Raw genomic sequence first — 23,612 nt, forward strand, 5'->3', positions numbered from 1 at the left:
CTTTGACGTTGAAGATGTCGCTCATGTTGTACTTGTCGCGCGGGAGGTCGATCTTGTAAGCATTGTCGTTGTAGCATGCAAGCACCTTGAAGTGTCCATCCGCTCGTGGTCGAAGCTTGGATTTGCGTTCTTGTGGGAAGCGGTCCTTGCGAAGGCGCAGCCACACTCGATCACCAATGTTGAAGACCCTAGGTTGCTTGTTGAAGTTGAGCTTGGTCGCAAGGCATTGAACTTGGCGCTCGACGCTGTTTCTTGTATCTTCATGCATCTTCTTGAGATGTGTCACACGCGCACTTGCGTCCAAATTGATGTGCTCTTGGAGTGGTAGAGGAAGAATGTCCAATGGTGACAATGGGTTGAATCCGTAAAAGACCTCGAAAGGCGACTTGCCGGTTGTTGAGTGTCTTGCGCGGTTGTAGGCGAACTCGGCGATAGGTAGGCACTGCTCCCACTCCTTGATGTTCTTCTTGATGAGTACTCGAAGTAGAGCAGAGAGTGTGCGGTTTGTCACCTCCGTTTGGCCGTTTGAGGATGGTACGCCGTGGAGAAGAGTAGCTTGATGCCGAGCTTGGCTCATAGGGTCTTCCAAAAGTAGCTATGGAACTTGATGTCGCAGTCCGAGACAATTGTCTTTCGCACACCATGTAGACGCAATATTTCCCTACAAAAGAGATTAGCAACATGTGAAGCATCGTCTATCTTGTGACAAGGAATAAAATGTGCCATTTTTGAGAAACGGTCCACAACTACAAATATGGAATCTTTCCCATTGCGAGTTCTAGGAAAACCAAGTACAAAGTCCATGCTAATGTCTTCCCAAGGTTGGTATGGAATCGGTAGAGGCATATAGAGGCCATGAGATTGAGCTTTGGACTTAGCTTTGCGGCATGTCGAACATCGGTTGGTGAAGCGATTGACGTCCCGAAACATCTTTGGCCAAAAGTAGCTCTTCGAGAGCGTGGCGAACGTCTTATCGCATCCAAAGTGTCTCATTAATCCTCCTCCATGCGATTCCTGCAAAAGCAATAAACGAAGGGACGACTTGGGGATGCAAAGTTTGTTAGCTCTCATAAGGTAGCCGTCTTTGATGTAATAGCGTTCCCACGATGTATGCGACAAACACTTGGCATAAGGAGTGGCAAAAGTTTCATCATGCGCATACAATTCTTTGATATGCTCGAAGCCAATGACATCTAACTCAAGTTGCGTGACTAGCATGCATATGTGGGAAAGTGCATCCGCTACGATGTTTTCTTTACCCTTGATGTACTTGATGACATAGGGAAAAGACTCAATGAATTCACTCCATTTAGCATGACGCTTGTTCAACTTAGTTTGACCCTTGAGATACTTGAGATTCTCATGATCGGTATGAATGATAAACTCATGGGGACGAAGGTAATGTTCCCATTCATGTAAAACGCGGACTAAAGCATATAGCTCTTTGTCATAGATGGGATAGTTGAGTTGCGCTCCGTAAAGTTTCTCACTAAAGTAAGCTATGGGGCGCTTCTCTTGCGTTAACACACCTCCTATGCCATTACCGCTAGCATCGCAATGAATCTCAAAAGGCTTGTCGAAGTTTGGTAAAGCAAGCACGTAAGCATGAGTAAGCAAATTCTTAATCTCATTGAATGCGGTATCTTGGGATGGTCCCCAAATAAACGTCGCATTCTTCTTGCTCAAAGCATGCAAAGGCGAAACAATGGTGCTAAAATCCTTCACAAAGCGACGATAGAAACCCGCAAGACCAAGAAAACTATGCACTTGATGCAAGTTGGTTGGTTGCGGCCAAGTCGTAATAGCATTGATCTTGGACTGATCTACATGGACACCCTTAGAAGAGACCACAAAACCCAAGAAAACGAGCTTATCAACACCAAAAAGGCATTTCTCCATATTAGCATAGAGACGCTCTTTCCTAAGAGTTTGCAAAACGGTGCGGACATGGGTGACATGCTCTTGGATAGATTTGCTAAACACAAGAATGTCATTGAATTAAACCACAACAAATATACCAATGTAAGGGCGAAAGACATGATTCATAAGGGGCATAAAAGTACCCGATGCTTCCGAGAGACCCATAGGCATGACTAACCACTCATACAAACCAAACTTGGTTTTGAATGCGGTTTTCCATTCATCACCCTCTTGTATGTGGATTTGATAGTAACCACTCATAAGATCAATTTTGGAAAATATAGTGGCACCACTAAGCTCATCTAGCATATCATCTAGTCGTGGAATGGGATACCTATAACGAACGGTGATAGCATTGATAGGTCTACAATCGGAGCACATGCGAAAACTACCGTCACGTTTTGGCACAAGAATGACCAGTACGACACAAGGGCTCAAACTTTCACGCACATGTCCATGGTCTATGAGATGCTTTACTTGCCTTTGAATTTCTTTGGTTTCATCGGGGTTGACGCGGTAGGGAGCTTTGTTCGGAAGCAGTGCTCCAGGGATGAGGTCGATGCGGTGCTCAATGCCTCGTAGTGGAGGTAGTCCCGGAGGTAGCTCATCGGGGAAAACATCTTGAAATTCCTGCAAAAGAGAAGACAACACTAGAGGAAGAGTGTGAGAAGTGTTAGTTTGTGGTGCATTGTCCTTGCACACGAGGACGTAGTGTAAGACACTAGATGGGTTCTCACACACTTCTCTCATCTCATGTTTGGTGGCAAATAGAACGAGGTTCTTGTTTTCGCTCATCGTGGAGGCACTCAATATGGGCTTGTGGTGCTCACTCTCTCACCATTCTCTCCACGATGGGTGGCTTGCTTATCGGCAATCACTTGGCTTGGAGACATAGGTCGTAACACAAACTCCTTTCCTTGCATCTTGAAGCTATAGTGGTTTGTACGCCCATTGTGGACGACTCCTCTATCGAATTGCCATGGCCGTCCAAGGAGAAGATGGCAAATGGTCATTGGGATGACGTCGCACTCCAAGGTGTCTTCGTAGGCGCCGATTTTGAAGGAGACTTGTACTCAGTGCTCGACTTGGATAGTGCCGGAGCCACTAAGCCATTGCACTTTGTATGGATGTGGATGCTTCGTCTTGGGAAATTGGAGCTTGGAGCAAAGTTCTTCACTTGCGATATTGTGACAACTCCCTCCATCGATAATGACCTTGACAGATCGTCCATTGATGCCGGCCTTGGTGTGGAATATGGTGCATCTTTGGTCTTCTTCTTGGTGATGTTGGAGAGTCAAGACTTTGGAGACAACAAGTGCGGGACTTGAGTCTTCATCAGAAAAGACTTGTTCTTCTTCGTTGTTCACTTGGCGGTGCATGGCGACTTGCTCAAGGGCTTCCATTTCTCCTTCGCTCATGGAATCATAAGTGCCATCGTCGTTGAAGATCATGGTGCGCTTGTTGGTGCACTCATAGGACTTGTGGCCTCGGCCTCCGCAAGTGAAACACTTGAGGGAACTCGTCTTGACGGTCTCATCGGTAGGGGTTGATGATGATGAAGCTCTAGGCTTGAAGTTGCTTGTAGTAGGCAAAGCTTTCTTGGAAGTCGACTTGTCGATGTTGGAAGTAGACGGTCTTGTAGTCGGTGTTGGAGTCGTTGAAGCTTGGTTATTGGAGAAACCGTAGGACTTGGATGAGAACTTGGCATACTTGAAGTCATCTTGCACTTGGCGTTCCGCTTTGGTAGCTTGGTGCACGAGCTCGATGAGATTTGAGTATGGTTGGAAGTCGGCGATCTTCTTGATCGGATGATTGAGTCCATTCAAGAAATGTGCCATAGTTTGCTCATCATCTTCCGTCACATTGGCTCTTATCATTGCAATCTCCATCTCCTTGTAGTATTCTTCAACGCTCTTGGTTCCTTGCTTGGTTGTTGAAGTTTCTTGAAGAGGTCGCGGTTGTAGTAGGTAGGCACGAAGCATGCTCTCATGACATCCTTCATTTGTGCCCAAGTAGTGATGGGTGGATCACCTCTTGCCTCGCGACGTTCAATGACTTGTTCCCACCAAATGAGGACATAGTCTTGGAACTCAAGGGATGCCATCGCGATCTTCTTCTCTTCTTCATAATTGTGCAAACGGAAGATCTTGTCAACTTTCAATGCTCATGAAAGGTATTCTTCGAGATCGTTGCTTTCGTTGAACTTGGGCATGGTGAACTTGAGCTTGCCGTAGCGTTGCTCTTCATTGTGTTGGGGTCGGGGATGATGACGCCCATGTTGTAGATGATTGTCCAACTCGTGGTGCTCTTGATGCGGAGGGTTGTCAACCTCGTGTTGCTCTTGTCGCGGAGGATTCCCATTGTCTTCATGTTCTTGATGAACTTGATGGTCTTGGCGAGCTTGTGGAGGAACGCGTTGAGCTCTAAGGGGAACTAAACGATGCATGCGAGCTTGAAATCGTCGTTCATGAAGTTCGTCGCGAAGTGCTTCCTCTTCTTCACGGGCTTGTCGGCCTCAGTCGGCAACGGCTCGACTCGCATCACGTAGAGCTTGTTGCGCCTCAAGTGCTTGAGCGTCACGTAGTTGTTGTTCTTGACGTTGAGCCTCGGCATCTTGTGCATTTTGGTGTAGACGCACGCGTTCTTCCTCTTCATGTTGGCGTTGTTGTTGTCGTTCTCGAGCTAGCGCAAAGGCTTCTTCGGCTTGACGTCGTCGGCGCTCTTGAGAGTCGGTGTCCCGAAGCGGATTGAGGTTTGCTTGACGGTCAGTGCGCACGGCTCGACGAAGAGTGTTCAATGTTGGTGTACTTGAGTCGGAATGGCGACTTGAACGGCTCCTTCTTGAAGTGGAAGAAGAGCGGTTCAGCAACAAAGCGCGAATCTCGTCCATCCTTGCGTCATTCTCTTGCTTGTGATCGTCGAGCTTGTGGTCGAAGTAGTCCTTTGTACGTTGCTCGGAAAGTCGCAAGTCGGCGGCAAGGTTGTCGATGCGTTCACTCATAGCTTGTTGCTCTTGATGCAAAGCACATTGTGCACCAAAGAGGTGACTCTTGGTGACGAAGGAGTTCATGTCGTCGTCTTGCTCCATGAAGAGTGGGTTGGTAGAAGTACTTGGCCTATCCATCATTCCAAGACAAGTGTGAGTGGTAGAAAGAGAAGAACGAATACCAAATGTACCTTGACCGAAGTTCAAAGTGAATCAATGATCACTCCAATGTAGGACAAGGAAATAGCCCAATTGGTACGAATTCCCGTCGGTTTCTCACACCTACACAATTAATAGCTTATGGTGGAGCTTGGTTAGGATGGTGGCACAATTTTTAATGTCAATGTAAGCAAGATTCAATAATGTTGGAGAAGATTCGCAAGATGCAATGTAACAAGTAGACCAAGCATATACGGTGCACGGAAACACACGCGCAAAAAGATAGGTGGGGTTGGGCAACCAAGGATGAGCCAAAATGTGGTATCCACAAAAATGCTCTTGTTGCACAACACTAGAGAGACGCTAGCACGATTGCACGATAGGCGGATACAAGAACTTGTGCACAACCTACTTAGCAAAAATGCAACGACTTCTATCCCAAATATGTTTTATGCAAGGTGTTGCTATGATATTATCCAAGATGATCGAGTATGACAATCTTAATGTTGTATGATGCTATGGTTCTTGCTTAAAAGCTCTTTGCTTATCTTTCCTCTTTGCTTAAAAGCTTGGTTGGCTCTTTGATGTTTGAGCTCTTTTCTCATGCAATGCTTGACGAACCAAGATAGCAAGTGAGTATGCGATGACAATTTTGTGACAGAAGAGATGATACCAATATATGCAACAATGATGTATGTATGTATGCTATGGGAAGTAGGATCACTAAAGTGCACAAGTCTCGTTGCCGGCAATACTCAATGGCTAGTCTCGATGGGTAAGCAACGCAAAGGTGTAAGGCGATGATGGCTATCAATGTAATGGCAAGAGTGATATGTCCAATACCAAGATGAGGTTACCGGTCTTGCTTCCGGTATGGTGTCAAAATGGTGGCACGAATACCAAGTCGTAGTCGATGTGGTCGTTGTTGATGACGAGTCCATGGCGAAGATGAGCAGCGGTGATGTCGATGTCGAACCATACCTAGATAGCCGAAACACAAAAGGATACGGTACCGCAACTCAAATTCTCAAAACCAAAGGCGACCAAAATCGTCGGAGTAGGTAGCGGTTAAGTGGTGGTGTGAGTTGGGATATTGGAACGGTTTGCGGAAGTTGGAGGTGGTGTAGCGGACGGCCGGAAGTGGACGGATGTCCGGTCGCCGGTCGTCCGGTAATGGTCGGACGTCCGGTGCTTCCTGGGTCACCGGTCTTCCGGTGAAGTGACGGACGTCCGGTGGTCGGGGTCAACGCGAAATTTCAGATCCGGGAGGTGATTTTGGGGATTTTGTGAGGGATTACGAGGTGGAAATGGTGGGGGAAGGCGAGATCCACTTGCAACTAAACAAATTCATGGATCAAATCCAACAAAACATCATCAAAACTCACAAAACACAAGAAAATTGTTTGGGGCTATTTTTGTGGGGATTTTCGGATTAGGACGAAAAACAACAAAATCAAGCTAGAAAATGAAGAGGGGGGCTCCGAAACCGTGATCAACCTTGCTCATGATACCAAGGTGATGTAGGGTAGAGACCCTAATCGCCCGATCTTTCACGAAAGGAGCGGATCCCGTGGAAAACACGAAGAACACGAGGATGAACGGAAGGAAAACACAAGAGGAAATCACTAAACCGACACGAAAAAGTCGCACATGGGCTAGATCCTCGAGTACATAGAACGATACAAGAATCCGCGGACAACTAGGGACGATACACGGTAACCGGTTCTTCTCCGTGAGGAGGTCTTGAATCCACAAGGGGGTCTTCCCTTAGAAAGGGGTCTTGAATCCAAGGTGGATCTTCTCCGAAGAGGGGCCGCAGTCTCTCACGTGGAGTAGATCCGATATGGATGAGCAATGCTCTATCTCTCAAATGAGCTAAACGAATGCTAACCCTAGCTAGGATGAATGGGGGGTCTATTTATAGTCTAAGTGCAAATGGGGGCGAAGTGAAGGGGTACATGGGCCTTGGGCCCGAACACTATGCGCAGACAGGTACCGGACGTCCGCTGGGGACCGGTCGTCCGTTGTCTCAGGAGCTGCCGGACGTCTGGTGTCCTTCGGTCGTCCGCTAGTTCCGCTCTGTGATGGGGGTGCCGGACGTTCGAAGGCTCCGGACTTCCGCTGACTTTGGCTCGGGTGCGGTCGCGCCAGTCGTCCGGTCGGGGCCGGACGTCCACTCATTGGCCTCGGGTGCGGGGGCACCGGTCGTCCGGTCTGGACCGGACGTCCGCTGGCTGGAGCTCGGCTGACGCTTCAGGCGCCGGACGTCCGGTCCCGGCCGGTCGTCCGGTGGCTGGGAATTTTCCTGCAGCCCATCTTCTTCTCCGTCTTCTCGTCCATCTTGCTCTTCTTCTTGTCCTTGCTCCTTAGCTTCTCCATTGTACCTGAGTGTGCACAAGGTATCCATATGAGGTAGTAGCCATGCTTCATGTGCATCGAAGTGGAATTGTGAGAGGAGAGATGTCACCTCGGTTTCAAGGGCTCTTACACGTGATCGAGTCATGGGCCCGGTAGGCACTTGATGAGACGATGGTAGGTCCATGGGGATGACCTTGGGATGCTCCGCATCACATAAGAACGGAAACATATTCCTTGGATTGACTGTGTGTGATATACATACGAACGGAAATGTTTTTCTGGGATTCACCGTGTGGGGTGTACATACCTACGGAAATGATTTTCTCGGATTACCATGTGGGATGTACATACCTACGGAAATGATTTTCTCGGATTAACGTGTGGGATGTACATACCTATGGAAATGATTGGGTTTCGATGCCTCGCCCGATCGCACACGGCCCCAGCCTGGGTCCCGGGAGGGCCTATCCTCGACGATTTCTTGGTCGTGTGGGAAGGACACCTATCGCACACACTCACTTGGCGATGGTTCCAAATGCCATCGCGGAAAGGGGTTAAAAACCGTTTGTTTAGGACAGATGCGCACCAGTGTCTTCTCGACCTTCTTGGAGACACAAGACAAGTCTTCGGACTGCACACTGGCTTCAGGAGGTGCAGTGGACAATGGCTTCATACACGAAGCTTTTGGTGAGGCAGGGGCTTTGAAGCCTTTGATTTCTTCTTCTTCTGCAGCTTTTGTGGAGCTGGCGCTTCTTCAGAGTCTGCGTGATCAGCAGAGTGTTCCACCGTAGCCCCCTGTACAGCTATGTGAGTGAGAAGGCCATCGAGGTTGTAGAAGGGGCCGATGACATTTGGATTGGCATCATGGGTGCCATCAGCCCTTGGAGCAGATGGAACAGGGTTGAAGTTGAGTCCCAGGTCCTTCTTGTTCTTGACAGCAGACTCCTTGGCAAATTGATAATTCCGCTTGAACAGATTGTCTTCATGACACTATAACAAGGATGATGGGTCGGCATTCTCTGGCTGTGGCCCTCGAAACATGCAAGGGTAGAAGCCTTGAGCAATGGCTTCAGACTTGGACTTGGGCTGCAGATTTCTGTATAGAATATTCCCCAGGGGCCCTTGATGGCGTTCTATTCAGCATATTCAGCAGTCACAAATCTGTACAAGAACCATTGCTCTGCCCAATATCTTCGAATCCATTGGATTCGGGTCTTGCGTTGGCCATAGCTCTCCTTAGGATCTGACTTGTATAGCTCAAACAGATCTGGAGGCAAATCCTTAGCTGTATTTCCACGGCATTGCATGCCGTCCTTTCTAGCCGATTTCTCTGTTGCCATTGTATTAGGATTGAAAGGCATCAAGACAGTGAATGGCTTCCTCTTGCTGGTCAGACAGGAACTGGCTTCAGGTTAGTGAATATGACGTTGTAGGAACTCTGCAAATGAATGCAGATTATGAGAACCAAGGGATTCTCCCCCGGACATGTACCTGTGACAACATTAGAGATGCGAGGGAAGGGGAAGAGGTCATATGTATTCTCAGAAGATTTTGAAGATAAATCAGTTTTGAAGACATTGACCTCATATCGCGAAGACATTCACATATTTGAAGAGAGTTGGTTCCAGATTTGTACGAATCCATGAATAAGTACAAGTGAGGAATCTAACTAGTTATGAAGCATAAGTGAATATACTTGGCATGATATGAGATGCAGATAAGGATGGATCCATATTTGGAAGTGAAGAAACCACTTATGGTTGAAGTGGATGGATCTAATGGATCTAGAACACGGTAAAAAGTGAGATTTAATTACCGCTTGACGAACTACTAGACGAGGTGGAGAGAAAGGCCGGACAGTTCAATCTTTCGTGCCCTAACTTGGCGGCGGAAGACATCTACAGCGACAGCGGAGAGGATGAGGTTCACGACCGATGTGAGGATGGCGTCGAAGAAGTCACGGCAGCTAAGCGTTTCGTCTCCGGTGTTGACGCGAGCTAGCAGAGGCGCTAGGGTTTGTGCGAGGTGGAGAGGTGGAAGAAGAGATAATGACCGCGACGAGTTGTGTATTTATAAGGACAAGGACAGCACAGCGCAATTATGCAGGTGCCCCTGGCGGTTCACATCTGAGGTACACGTGGCATGCATGCAACTTATAGAAAGTTGTTCCATGTGCCCACGCACGCCTGGATTGTCGGGTGGTTGTTCTGGCTTCTCCGATTTTCAGGCAAAAAGGATATGGCATTAAAAACACATTTACATGTTTGTCACTTAGTGTTCTGCTAACAAAGACTCAGAGAAGACAAGCGACAAGTTTCACTAGGATGCATATGATTTGGATAGATAGAATTTGAGGTAGAAGCACAAAAGAGGTTAGGGTTCGATCACATTCACTTAGATTAATAAAAATTCAATGATGAAGACATAGCTATAAGTGAATGATGTAGAGGACAGAACACGAATATATATATATCGGGCCAACTCAACATTGCGAAGATAAACCTGAAGTCAAATCAGTGTTGAAGATAAACTAAATGCGAAGACTATGCAATTATGACGCCACAAGTAACACTTTTGAAAGATTGTGGTGGTGGCGTCACCCATCGTATATGAAGTATTAGACTCAGACACGACGCACAATTATCGTGGCGCTCCGAAGTCAAATTCCGCATTAATGTATTCACACTTAGAGTGTATGTCTTCATTGGTTGAAGATATATGTTACTTTGTGTGTTGCACATCTAAGTCATCAACATGCATAAGTGTTAGGATGTGTGTCCAGTTACAGGACATTTGAGTATTCTAAGATATTTAGCTCACACCGCAACTTGCAAAACCTTTTATCATCCAAAGGCTTTGTGAAGATATCTGCCAATTGCTCTTCAGTGTTGATGTGAATTATATTAATATCTTCCTTCACGACATGATCTCTGAGAAAATGGTGACGGATCTGAATGTGCTTTGTCTTCGAATGCTGAACTAGGTTATTGGCAATCTTGATTGCGCTTTGATTGTCGCAGTAGGGTGGCACATGCTTCAGGTGGATGTCATAGTCCTTGAGTGTTTGCTTCATCCACAGAAGCTGAGCGTAGCAAGATCCAGCAGCAATGTATTCAGATTCAGGAGTGGAGAGAGATGCACAGTTCTGCTTCTTTGAAGACCAACAGACAAGAGATCGTCCAAGAAAATGACATGTGCCTGATGTGTACTTGCGATCAACCTTGTCACCAGCATAATCAGCATCTAAGAATCCAACTAGATCAAACTCTGAGCCCTTTGGATACCATAAGCCTAGTGTTGGGGTGTAAGCCAAATATCAAAGAATTTGCTTCACAACTAAGTGATGCGAGTCCTTTGGTGATGCTTGGAATCGGGCACACATGCAAACGCTAAGCATTTTATCTGGCCTAGATGCACACAAATAGTGTAAAGAACCAATCATGGAGCAGTATACCTTTTGATTGAACTCTTTACCATTGTCATCGGGACCCAAATGACTTTTGGTTGGCATTGGCGTCGTGTATCCTTTGCAGTCTTGCATTCCAAACTTCTTCAGGCAATCTTTGAGGTACTTTTCTTGTGATATGAAGATGCCATTGCTTTGCTGACGGATTTGAAGACCTAGGAAGAATTTCAGCTCACCCATCATGGACATCTGATATTGCTCTTGCATCATGTGTCCAAACTCATCACTGTATCTCTTATTAGTGCAGCCGAAGATAATGTCATCCACATAGATTTGACATACAAAGAATTCTCCATCATATGTCTTCCTGAAGAGTATGGGACCCACGGAAGCACGTTTGAAGCCTTTGCTCTTCAAGAAGTCTTTGAGTGTATCATCCAAGCACGAGGGGCTTGTTTGAGGCCATACAGTGCCTTGTTGAGCTTGTATACCATATCAGGACATTTTGGATCTTCAAAGCTAGGTGGTTGTGGAACATACACTTCTTCTTCAATCTTGCCATTGAGAAAAGAACTCTTCACATCCATTTGGTACAGGAGGATGTTGTGATGGTTGGCATAGTCTAGCAATATGCGAATGTGTCGGATGAGGGGTTCTGGCTAACCCTTAAGGTTCGAACACTGGGGTGCGCGTGAAGTCTTTCCCTCCTACCGATCTACGCTCTAGCTCGCTAAGATCTTGCGGACGAACTCGGCGAACTCGAAACACAGAAAGACACAGGGTTTATACTGGTTTGGGCCACCGTTGTGGTGTAATACCCTACTCCAGTGTGGTGATGGTGGATTGCCTCTTGGGCTGATGATGAATAGTACAAGGGAAGAACAGCCTCCTGAGGTTGAGGTGTTCTTGTACGTATGGACTTGTGTGTATCTCCGGGTCTCTTCCCCCTTGCTATGGTGGCTAGTCCTATTTATGGAGGCCCTGGTCCTCTTCCCAAATATCGAGCGGGAAGGGAGCCAACAATGGTGGGCTAATTTGAAGGGGGGCAACTAGTACAAGTTATCCTGACAAAAGGTAGTATGCGCCTGTGAAAGGCTCTGGGGTGACACCGTCGTGGGCTCCACAATGACCTTCGCCTTGCAGTCCATGGTCTTGGGCTTGTTGCACTGAAACGGCAACCTTTGCCCGAGGCCTCGGTACCCCGTGGCTGCGCTTGCCCCCTTTGCACCAAAGAGGAAACAAGGACGCTGCGCGCGATGGCGTCCGCCTGGCGCCCTCCTGGTGTCGATCGTCATGGCTCACCTCACGAGAGCCTCGCAAGGTTTGCCCCGCCTTGATATCTCCGCTCCTCGTGAGCCTGCCTGGCCAGGCCACTTCAGAGGAGGTCTTGCGTCGTCCGCCTCGCGAGGCTTGGCCCCTCGTGAGGGTCTGGATGCTTGTTGATGAAGATGGGTCGTATGGCCTGCTGGCTCCGCCATGCCGCGGGCCGCAGGCAGGCAAGTCTGGGGACCCCCGTTCTCAGAACGCTGATAGTAGCCCCGGGCCCAAGGTGCACTCGGGCTTGGCTTCACGGTGAAGCCAAGGGTCAAGTTCGAAGCACCACAGGCCCCCAAAAGCCTGCAGCCTTGGTTGACACATGGCGGTTGATTGGACGTGGGCGTCTCCACTTCCCCACGCTGCCTTTGAATCCGCCTGGCTATGCGGCCCCTGCGGCCTACACAGTTATTCTTCCGCCGCCACGCCTGGCTCTTCCAATCTCCCTGCTTCCTCGACGCCCTGCTCCGCCTTCCCAATCCGACCACTGTTCCGCCCGCTTCACCGCGATGGCACCGAAACAAGCCGACAAGGGGAAGAAACCTCTATCCTCACCAACTGCGCCTCCATCCTTCGAGCCGGCGCTCAACCGGCCTCGGGTGCTCAATGACAAGGCCATGGGCAAGGTGCTCCCCATGCTCGCCTCTAGCTTCAATGAGGGGAGAGACGCCGGCCTAGCCTGCGTCTCGCTCCAGCATGGCTCGGGCAGTCACCGAGGTCCCGATCTTCATTGACGCCCTCTAGGCTGGCCTACTTCCTCCCTTCTCCGCCTTCTTCAATGCGGTGCTCGAGCACTATCAGATCCACATGCTCCATCTCGACCCTCAATCCGTGACCCTTCTTGCCGTCTTTGCCTTCGTGTGTGAGGCCATGGTGGGCATCACCCCCTCCGTGGCGCTCCTCCGCCACTTCTCGCTGCATCTCACCGGTGCCCGGCAGAGCTCAGGGTGTGTGGGCTTCCAGGCCGTGGCTGCGACGGCAGGCATGGGGAGCAACTTCGAGCTCCCTTCATCCGGGAGCGAGTTCTGCATGCGATGGGTGTTTGTTGATGCCGGCATGCTCAACCCTCTGCTCCAAGCTCCGGTGGGGTCACCAGAGGCTCCCAAGCCCTTGCCTCGCCCCCCTCAGGGCCAGACTGCGGTGGTTGAAGGACCTTGGTGTGACTGCGCCCATAGTGGTGAGGGAGTACGTCAAGCATCGAGTTGCCACGCTTCAGCGGCATTCTCACCCAATGTGGGTGTGACGCCCCCGATTTGACCGTACACTAATCATACACGCAAACGTGTACGATCAAGATCAGGGACTCATAGGAAGATATCACAACACAACTCTACAAATAAAATAAGTCATACAAGCATCATATTACAAGCCAGGGGCTTCGAGGGCTCGAATACAAGAGCTCGATCATAGACGAGTCAGCGGAAGCAACAATATCTGAGTACAGACATAAGTTAAACAAGTTTGCCTTAAGAAGGCTAGCACAAACTGGGATACAGATCGAAAGAGGCGCAGGCCTCCTGCCTGGGATCCTCCTAAACTACTCCTGGTTGTTGTCAGCGGGCTGCACGTAGTAGTAGGCACCTCCAGAGTAGTAGGAGTCGTCGTCGACGGTGGCGTCTGGCTCCTGGGCTCCATCGTCTGGTCGCAGCAATCGGGTATAGAAAGGGAGAAAAGAGGGAGAAAAGCAACCGCGAGTACTCATCCAAAGTACTCCCAAGCAAGGAGCTACACTACATATATATGCATTGGTATCAAATGGAAAAGGCTATCATATGTGGACTGAACTGCAGAATGCCGGAAATAAGAGGGGGATAGCTAGTCCTATCGAAGACTACGCTTCTGGTAACCTCCATTTACAGCAGAAGAAGAGAGTAGATGGTAAGTTCACCAAGTAGCATCGCATAGCATAATCCTAACCGATGATCCCCCTTCGTCGCCCTATGAGAGAGCGATCACCGATTGTATCTTGCACTTGGAAGGGTGTGTTTTATTAAGTATCCGATTCTAATTGTCATAAGGTCAAGGTACAACTCCGGGTCGTCCTTTTACCGAGGGACACGACTATTCAAATAGATCAACTTCCCTGCAGGGGCGCACCACATTTCCCAACACGCTCGATCCCCTTTGTCCAGACACACTTTCCTGGGTCATGCCCGGCCTCGGAAGATCAACACGTCGCAGCCCTACCTAGGCACAACATAAAGGTCAGCACGCCGGTCTAAATCCTATGGCGCAGGGGTCTGGGCACATCGCCCATTGCACACCTGCACGTTGCGAGGGCGGCCGGAGAGCATACCTAGCAACCTCCATTACAAAGGAAGTTGCATTACACGGCCCAACCCGGCGCGCGCCACTCAGTCGCTGACGTCACGAAGGTTTCGGCTGATACCATGACGTCGAGTGCCCATAACTGTCCCCGTGTAGATGGTTAGTGCATATAGGCTAGTGGCCAGACTCAGATCAAATACCAAAATCTCGTTAAGTGTGTTAAGTATCTATGAACGCCGACCAGGGTCAGGCCCACCTCTCTCCTAGGTGGTGTCAACCTGCCATGTCGCTCCACCACAAAGTAACAGTCGGGGGCCGTCGGGAACCCAGGCCCACCTCTACCGGGATGGAGCCACCTGCCCCTTCAGCCCCCATCTCCGAACAGTATCATAAGTAATGTAACAGTATAAAGTATATAGCATATGCCCGTGATCACCTCCTGAAGTGATCACGGCCCAGTAGTATAGCATAGCAGACGGACAAGAGTGTAGGGCCACTGATGATAATCTAGCATCCTATACTAAGCATTTAGAATTGCAGGTAAGGTATCAACAGTTGTAGCAACAATGACAGGCTATGCATGAGAATAGGATTAACGGAAAGCAGTAACATGCTACACTACTCTAATGCAAGCAGTGTAAGGGAGAGTAGGCGATATCTGGTGATCAAGGGGAGGTTTACCTGGTTGCTCTGGCAAGAAGGAGGGGTCATCAACACCGTAGTCGTACTGGGGTCTCTGGCAGTCTCGGGGTCTACCGGAAAGAAGTAACGGAGGGGGAACACAATAAATAACAGAGCAATCAATGTAACAAAAAGCAAGATGCGGCATTACGTTGTGCTAGGGGTGACCTGACGCGGTACGAGGTGATACCAGTGAAGGGAGGAAACATCCGGGAAAGTGTTCCCGGCGTTTGGCATTTTCAGACAAATGAAATGGAGGGGGACGGTTGCATGTTTGCTATGCTAGAAACGTGTGGCAGACGAACATAGTGTGTATTCGGATTCGCCTCGTCGTTCTGAGCAACTTTCATATATAAATTATTTTCATTCGAGTTACGGATTATTTTATATGATTTTTCAAAGTTTTAATCATTTTTTAAAATTATAGGATTTAATTTAATTCAAATTTCTTTTAAAGAATAAATGCTATGGGTACACAGAAGTGTACCCAAAGAGGTGCTCATGAGGCTGACAGGTGGGGCCAGTTGACTGGGTCAACTGCCCAGTCAGCAGAGGCTGACAATGCGGTCCAGGGGCTGAGTCAACAGTCCAGTTAGCGGTCAACATATTGACTGTTGACTGGTCAAACTTGACCAGTCAAACTGCAGGTGGGGCCCACTCATGAGTGACACAAGTCATTATAATTTGTTCAACGGACTAATTAAGTGAATAGGGTCCATTAGTCATGCGGTCAAGACGCTAGCCTAACCACTAATCAATCCCTAACTAAACTCTTATGAGTACTTCACTAAAATGGGTCGGCCTCATCAGGCATAGCGCCAGCTACGGCTCACTGGTGCTTGGGCACACATGTACGCACAGGCGCTCGGCGCCATGGACACGGCCAACTGCAGGCACAAGGGGAGCGCATCAGGGGCGGCCGAGAACAGCGATGGGCATGGCGCGCAGGTCGCGGCCAGCAAGCACGGACCACAGTGGGCAGCGACGTGCACACGCAGCAGCAGCGACATCAACAAGGAGCAGCAGCAGCAGGCAACAGCGGTGGGCGGCTACGACAGCGGGCGTCAGCAGCAGCGTTTAAGCCGCGAAGCAGCAGCGCACCTAGCAAGCAGCAGGAGCGTGGCGGCGGACGGCTAAGGCGCGCCCGGCGCTGGGGGCGCACACGTACGCGGAAACTTGAGCATGGCCATGCACGAGGACGGCCGAGCTCGGGGACAACGGCAAACGGTGACGAACGGAAGGAAAAAAGGGGGTCTGCAGAGGAGCTCACCGCGAGCTCGATGGCGCAGTCGAGAAGGCCGGAGGTGGACCGGAGGAGACAAATCCGACGACGAACGGCGGCGGCCGTGGCGGGGAAGACGACCAGATGGCGAGGTTGTGGAGGGATCCAGCTCAAACCGGAGGTTGTAGGCGATGCAGAATAGGCCGGTGGAGCTCTAGAGCATATCCTCGCGGGTCGGGGACGGCTCCGGCCATGGACGCGCGCGAGGCAGTGTGGGAAGAAGGGGAGCGGCGTGAGGGAGCGAAAGAATGGGACGAGCAGGCAGCTAGGGTTTCGAGAGGATGGCGGGGGTGGTCTTATCCACTTGGGGGAGTCGCGGGATGGCCGACACGCAACCCCCGGGGCGACCATGGTGGCTTGATGTGTGCCATGGCCATTCCCCCTGTTTACTGTACGTGAAGAAGATGTAAACAAGAAGTGGGCTGGGTTTTAATGCGATAAAGCCTTTTACTTTCGCGTTCCGTTCACAGCGGCTATCCCAACCGCTCGCGAGCGCGTGTGGATCCACACCAGCCGGACCCGCAGCCCATGTGGCAATTCTCTCCGACCCCACCTCGCATCTTTTCCTAAACCAATACGCCAGGAATACAGAGACCATTCCTACCATACGTATTCAGATACGAGCGGCGGCCCATACCTGTGCTGTGGAAACGACCCCACCCTGTGGGAGGAGCAAACCATTCAAAATTTGAACAGCTCCCAGTTCCTGACTAGAGCTCCGAGATTTCGGAGAGAATTCCGCAAAAGATCTCCCGTCCGGCGATGGATACGCCGCCGCCACGGATGGTCCTCGCGCCTGGATCGTTCACCCAACTACTTCTAAGGTATGCTCAAACCCATTGGCAATCCATTCAAATCTTTGTTCCTCAACGATTCATCTCACATGCCCTCTGGCGGACAGCTTCTCCTCCATCCCTTCCCAAGATCCAAATCTCTGTTGGACCCGGCAAGAAGAACAAGAGTATGTGGGAGAGACGGATTGGATGGAGGGCGGAAACCATTGCGGGGGCGGCATCGACACCGAGGATCAATTTCAGTCCTCTCCCACCATACCAGATCCAACTTCCCCCATCTATGAGGCCGACGGTGAGGTGAATTGTGAGAACGACGATGCCAAGCTCCGCTCGCCAACGCCAGAGCTCGATGGATACACTTGGTCAGGAGATGAATGCTTGGAGTCGCCGCTGTCAGAGCAAACCAACAAGCCAAACCTGGTTCAGTCAGACCAATCTCGTCCTGACCAATGTCCATGGGAGAGAAGGTAACCACATCTGCCGCTTAGGTCTCCATGTTCTTTTCCTTTGCATCCTGTTGAATGCTTTGTGGTTACCGATTATAAGGAGTTGCATACTGCACTAACTTATCAGCGATTACAGTCAACATGGTGGTTTTTTCAGTGAAAGAAACTGTGTCTATATGCAACTCCAATCAATGCAATATTTACATTGCAGTAGAGGAAGCTGGGACTGAATCTGTTTTTTGGACTTTGGATTCTAATCTGGGTTACATACTGAACTTTTTGGTCTGAACCATTTGTAGCTTGTGTGCATATCTCGTTAATCATATAACATTGAGCAGCCATAAAGTTCAGAACTCCATGAACTGGTAACTGCTGTATGTGCAGTATGGTTAGTTTTACATGCGAGGAATTATGGGTTGTGACAGCTTTTTATGGTCATCTAGGACTCCAAATAGCTCTGCAAAAATCATATTGAAACTTAGTCTTTCATGAAAATGCAGATAAGATTCGCCACATAACTCAGTCTTTCCCTGAGAAGTTTACTTTCATTTATGTCAGGATACGTCGTGGGAAAATACCAGATCAGCGGCAGCCTAAACAGGGAAGGGTCTATGTGCTCGAAAAAGCAATGCGTGAATTTGTTCAAAGGAAGTCTGGACAAGTTGTCGCCCCTGAGATTGGAAGAGAGTTCGACTCACTTGCGGAGGCATTTGAATTTTATAATCTTTATTCTTGGGAGATTGGGTTTGGCATCAAATATGGTCAATCTAGGACAAATGCAAAGAAGAGCAGAACCATTCAGGACATCGTTTGCGGCTGTGCGGTGAGTATAGACAGCATCAAGTGATTCTTTGGATGACATGCTTCTTAGCCACTAAAAATACTAATGTTGCGCTACCGTTATAATTTCAGGGAAGGCCAAAGAAAGAAAACACAAAGTCAGTAGCCTGCAACTGCCAAGCCTTGATCAGGCTACACCGCACAGCCGACAATGGATGGTATATACATGATTTTAGATCTGAACACAACCACCATTTGTCCTCATCGTGTGGCGAGAAACTACATTGGCCATCACACAGGAACATTGACACACACACAAAAGATATTGTCAAGCACTTGAGGAGCAACAACATTGGGATAACCAAGGTTTTTTGTGTCATCGCAAGCTTCTTTGGATCAATGGAGAGTGTACCATTCAACAAGAGAGCTCTCAAGTACATGTGCAAGAGGATGAACCAAGAAACTGCAGATGATGACATAAGGAAAACAGTTCAACTCTTCTCTGAACTTAAGAAGAATGACCCAATGTTTGTTGACAGTGTTCTTGTCGACGGCGACAGCAAGATTCAGCCTCTTATGTGGACAAATGGAAGGAGTATATACCAATACAAAATGTTTGGCAATGCAATCACATTCGACACAACATATCGTACAAACCAGTACGATATGCCATTCGGACTATTTGTTGGTGTCAACCATCATTTCCAGAGCATAATATTAGGAGGCGTTATGATGAGGAACGAGAAGCAAGAATCATTTGAGTGGGTATTCAAGGAATTTGTGTCATTAATGGGAGGTAAAGCACTGGTAACTATCCTAACAGGTAAATAATTGGAGCCTCCTAATGCATTTCAAAACATGTAATTTATCTTGTACCTTCATTATCACGTACTGACCATAAAATTCCTATCAGACCAATGCCGTGCCATGGAGTTGGCTATTGCTGAAGTATTGCCTGGAACGAAGCACCAGTGGTGCAAATGGCATGTGCTGCGTCGTGCAAAGGAATCCCTTGGCTCTGTATACACACAGAACAAAGATTTCAGGGATGAACTACACAAGATATTGGAATATATGCTCACTATAGAAGAGTTCGAAGCAGCTTGGGCAAAGTTGATTCAAAAGTATGGTCTTCAGGAACACCCAATGTTGACACAGATATACGAGCTCTGACAGAAATGGGCAAAGCCATATTTTGCAGGTGTATTCTGCGCGAGGATGACAAGCACCCAACGGTCAGAGAGCGCTAACCACATGTTGAAGAATTTTGTACCTGCTGGTGCCTCAATGCACATGTTTGTTAGGAACTACCAGAAACTTCAGTTTGACCGTGATTCAGAAGAAAATTTTGCTGAGAAGAAAAGCCACTTGGTGTGTTTAATGGCCTTAACTGTACTAAATACTAAGTACTTAGCTTACTTTGTCTAACTATTGGGACAAACAATTCTGACTATAATTTTCGTTGTTCTTAATATAGGTGAGCATAGTGCTCAAGACCGGTTTGCCTATGGAGAGGCATGCTGCGAAGGTTTACACACCTGCGCTGTTCAAACAGTTCCAAGAAGCATGCTTCAAATCTACATCCTACTACGTCGAGAACACTCTGGTCATAAACGATACATATTGTGTCACACACCTTTTTGCAGAGCGGAGAGAGAGCTGGTCAAAAACATCTTACAATGTCAAAGTGCATCAACCTGAGAATATCTTCAAATGCGAGTGTGGAATGTATGAGCATATGGGTTTGCTCTGCTGCCATGCGATCCGGGTAAAATGTTTTCCTTAAAAGGTTATGTTAGAATTTGAAGACCATTACCGAATCTGTTTAAAACGTGCTAATGTTTCAGGTAATGGCACACTTGAAATTCACGAAGATACCAGAAGAGCACATCATGAGGAGGTGGACTAAAAATGCATGTGACGATTTACCTGAGCACTTGAAAATATATAAGGGACACAACCCTATCCTGGAATCAACTACCTTCAGGCATACAACACTTTACACAACAGCTCTTGATATTGTAAGGATGGGTGACAGCAACCCTGAGGCCTTCGACCTTGCAATGGTAAGGCTGTCAGATGCAAGGGATGATCTCAAAGAAAAAGCAACTGAGAAAGATGGCAAAGGACTAGAGGATATACTAGGTAAAGAAAACATTGATATCAACGGGGTTGATGCAGGCGACATTAATCTCAAATCATCAATGATGATAGAATCTCGCAAGAGAGATCGTGGGCGACCTACCAACGCAAGATCTAGGCCAGGCTATGAAGTGAGCAATCCAAGAACCAAGTTTTGTAAAAATTGCAGGGGAAAGGGACACAACTCTGGGAAGTGCCCAACAAATGACGGATCAAACAAGAAGCAGAGGAAAGAACCAAAGTGCGGGAAGTGTGGCGTACTTGGACACATCAGGACACAATGCAACAGAACATTTGAATCATGGTTTAGATGAGTAGCTTAACAAATCAAAGCACTTCGGACATAAACTCAATGTCCTGATGTGTATTGGGAATGTAATGATGATCCTTGAATTCCATATCTTTTTAAACAGACTGCTTGTCAGTGTGACAGCATGTTATGTGACAGATGTTTCATTATTATGTTTGGAAATCTGATTAAGATCATGGAACAAACACAGCTGAAACTAAATGATTGTGCAAAATACAAGTTCTTCCGTTCTGTTCTATGATCGGAAACAACATGAATTGCTACTACTGCTGCTACAATCTATTAAACAATGTTCACACTAGGTGTAGATGAGATATAACACAATGACTCATGGTCATGCACACACTTTCTACAAGATATGTCTTCTAAATCCATCAAAAAACTATTTTAAGGTATAGGCGCTTATGACCTCCCTCTTTATGCCTTGTAATAATGACTCCTCTGGAATTACAACCTCGCCACACACACACCAAGAAATCCGATGACCTCACCAAGCTGCCCGCCAACTAGCCGGGAGCACCAACCGGTCTAGCAGACCCTCGGGGGTGCACCGCATGCTCGCGCTATAGAATCCATCGACATCTTCTTTCGCATTCCCATCTTTAGGAGCAATCGATACACTGATCTTCGATGGATTAAATTATTTCATGGATTGGATTTCACTTGCCCGTCTATGTTTCCCTTGCGTGTGCTTGGTATACGTGTTCTATAAATGTTTCACTGTATTATTATGTATTCTCTTTTAGTTTTTTTATATGTATAGAGGTGGAATAGAATAACCTGCTTGATGGGTAATGATCATACGCCTATAATGCACTTTTTTCACTTAAATGAATTTTGTAATTCATAGATATTGCAATACTTTATATTAAAAATAAGACAACCAATTTACTTGCTAATTTCAATCCGACTATACAAATCGTAAATTCTTATTGTTCAAGTCAAAATTTCAAGTCTCTTAGTTCATGCTTTCTCGCAAATGGGTTAAAATAGATTATTATTTTCTATCATATTAGAGCTTTCCTCTTTTTACATGTCAATGAATATTCTAATGGGAATGGAATTTCATAGTATTTTTTTATGGAAAAAAAATCATAGTATTGAAAGAGAATAGGTCGCAATTCAGATTGCAAATTACATAAAGCCCATCAAGTTCCAAAACCTTTAAAGCACCAATATCAAATAGAGCCATACGAACATCCTTGGCAAAATAAGGGGCTAGTAGAGCATTGTTCCTTTCGTCAGAAACCCTCCTACAAACAAGGGATACGACATCCTGATTTTGATTCTAAAACTCCTTAGTGTATCTCTCTATCCCGGTATCCTCGCGACTAACACCTTAATCACTATACCTGCCACACGATGTTGGATACCGTAATATTTAGTGGGCCCAGAGTGTATCTCTCCATTGCCGAAGGGTCAAATCTCAGCCTTGACATATTGTGTACCGCATAATATTTCCATTCCACCTCCAGCGAGGTAGCTATCTAATCCGAGTGGGAGCCGGAGCTAAAAGGCCATCCACTCGCGTCGATCAAGTTTCTTCTCTTTCTCTACTGGCTACACGGCTGCAAGCCGTGTCATCCCCGTTTCGGACGTAGTCTTAGCGAGTAGCGAGGCCTTGCCGGGGCCGCCACTTCCAATTTACACATAATCCCTCCCATTCATATTATGTGTTGCTCAAACAGATATATTAGATGTATTTTAGTGCTAGACATATTCATTTGAGCAACTAATAATACTAGTAAAACGCCCGTGCGTTGCCACGGGATTTTGGAAAATTTAAAGATGCTACTCACGGAGCTAAAATAACCAAGAATAAAGCCATCTCAACTAACTCACATCTTTTTCTTGACAATCAGCTAACACACATCATACTATCATACTATCGAAACCTTCCCCACCATTGGCTATCAGTTGGCCATTCACAAGATGGGGGCGGGCGCAGGCGCTAGACTTGGTCATCTACGACGTTGCGGCAGCCGAAGATCGAGTTGGACGTGGGGGTGTAAGGAGGGAAACAAGCACGCAAGGAGCAGCGGCATTGCGACGGGCAGTCGTGCCACGGCTTTTACCTTTTCCCGGGCAACAGCCAGAGGCCACCATGCTCCTCGGCTCTCCCCCCTCTCTTCCATGCCTGGCAACAAGATGGGCGAGATAGAGAGGAGGCAACCAAGATGTTTTTCTATATGGAGACCAAGATGCTTTTGTTTACTCGTGCCACAGATTCCATACAGCCCCACCCTCGAGCGAAAAATTATCTCTTCTTTCCAAATTTATCTTCTTTTGCTTCTTGGTTTTTCATTATTCTCGTCAAATAAGAATTGCCTTGCTATATAACCTCGTCAAACTAATAGCATACACTTTTATGGATCCACTAATATGAGTTCATCATTATTTCGTTACTAAAAAGGATGGAACGCTAAAATGTTAAACAGCATGCTACACCAAATAATGTGAACTGATTGTATAATCAAACAATTTAATTCAAAATTATAAGATCTTAGGCATTTAATTACAAAACCAATGTGTTTGTGTTGAATGTTATGTTTGATCACTTTTACAACCAAGTTCTTCTTGATATATGTACACCAATTTTAAAGCAAATGTAGAGCAGCAGAAACAACCATTTCTCCCTTTTCCTTCTTCTAGAAATCTAGTAATAGACTAATGACATAGACTGCTCTGTTTTCTTTAGATGTAGGGTCCTCCTTGATTATGATGTAGGGTCTCGTTGGGCCATCGAAGCCCCTCCGTCGTCACTCC

The 23,612-nt window shown here is 47.5% G+C and overlaps 1 protein-coding gene across 1 annotated transcript; it reads left to right on the forward strand.

Moving 5' to 3' along the window:
• The first annotated feature begins 16,812 nt into the window (after positions 1-16,812).
• On the forward strand, positions 16,813-21,065 carry LOC123147328 (protein FAR1-RELATED SEQUENCE 5). The gene is made up of 7 exons (XM_044566556.1): positions 16,813-17,198; positions 17,276-17,635; positions 18,173-18,437; positions 18,527-19,217; positions 19,308-19,765; positions 19,872-20,162; positions 20,242-21,065. The coding sequence occupies exons 1-5, from the start codon at positions 17,137-17,139 to the stop codon at positions 19,565-19,567; spliced, it is 1,638 nt and encodes a 545-aa protein (XP_044422491.1). The 5' UTR covers positions 16,813-17,136; the 3' UTR covers positions 19,568-19,765; positions 19,872-20,162; positions 20,242-21,065.
• The last annotated feature ends 2,547 nt before the right edge of the window (positions 21,066-23,612 follow it).

Source organism: Triticum aestivum, chromosome 7A, assembly GCF_018294505.1.
Source record: "Triticum aestivum cultivar Chinese Spring chromosome 7A, IWGSC CS RefSeq v2.1, whole genome shotgun sequence".
Taxonomy (NCBI): Eukaryota; Viridiplantae; Streptophyta; class Magnoliopsida; order Poales; family Poaceae; genus Triticum; species Triticum aestivum.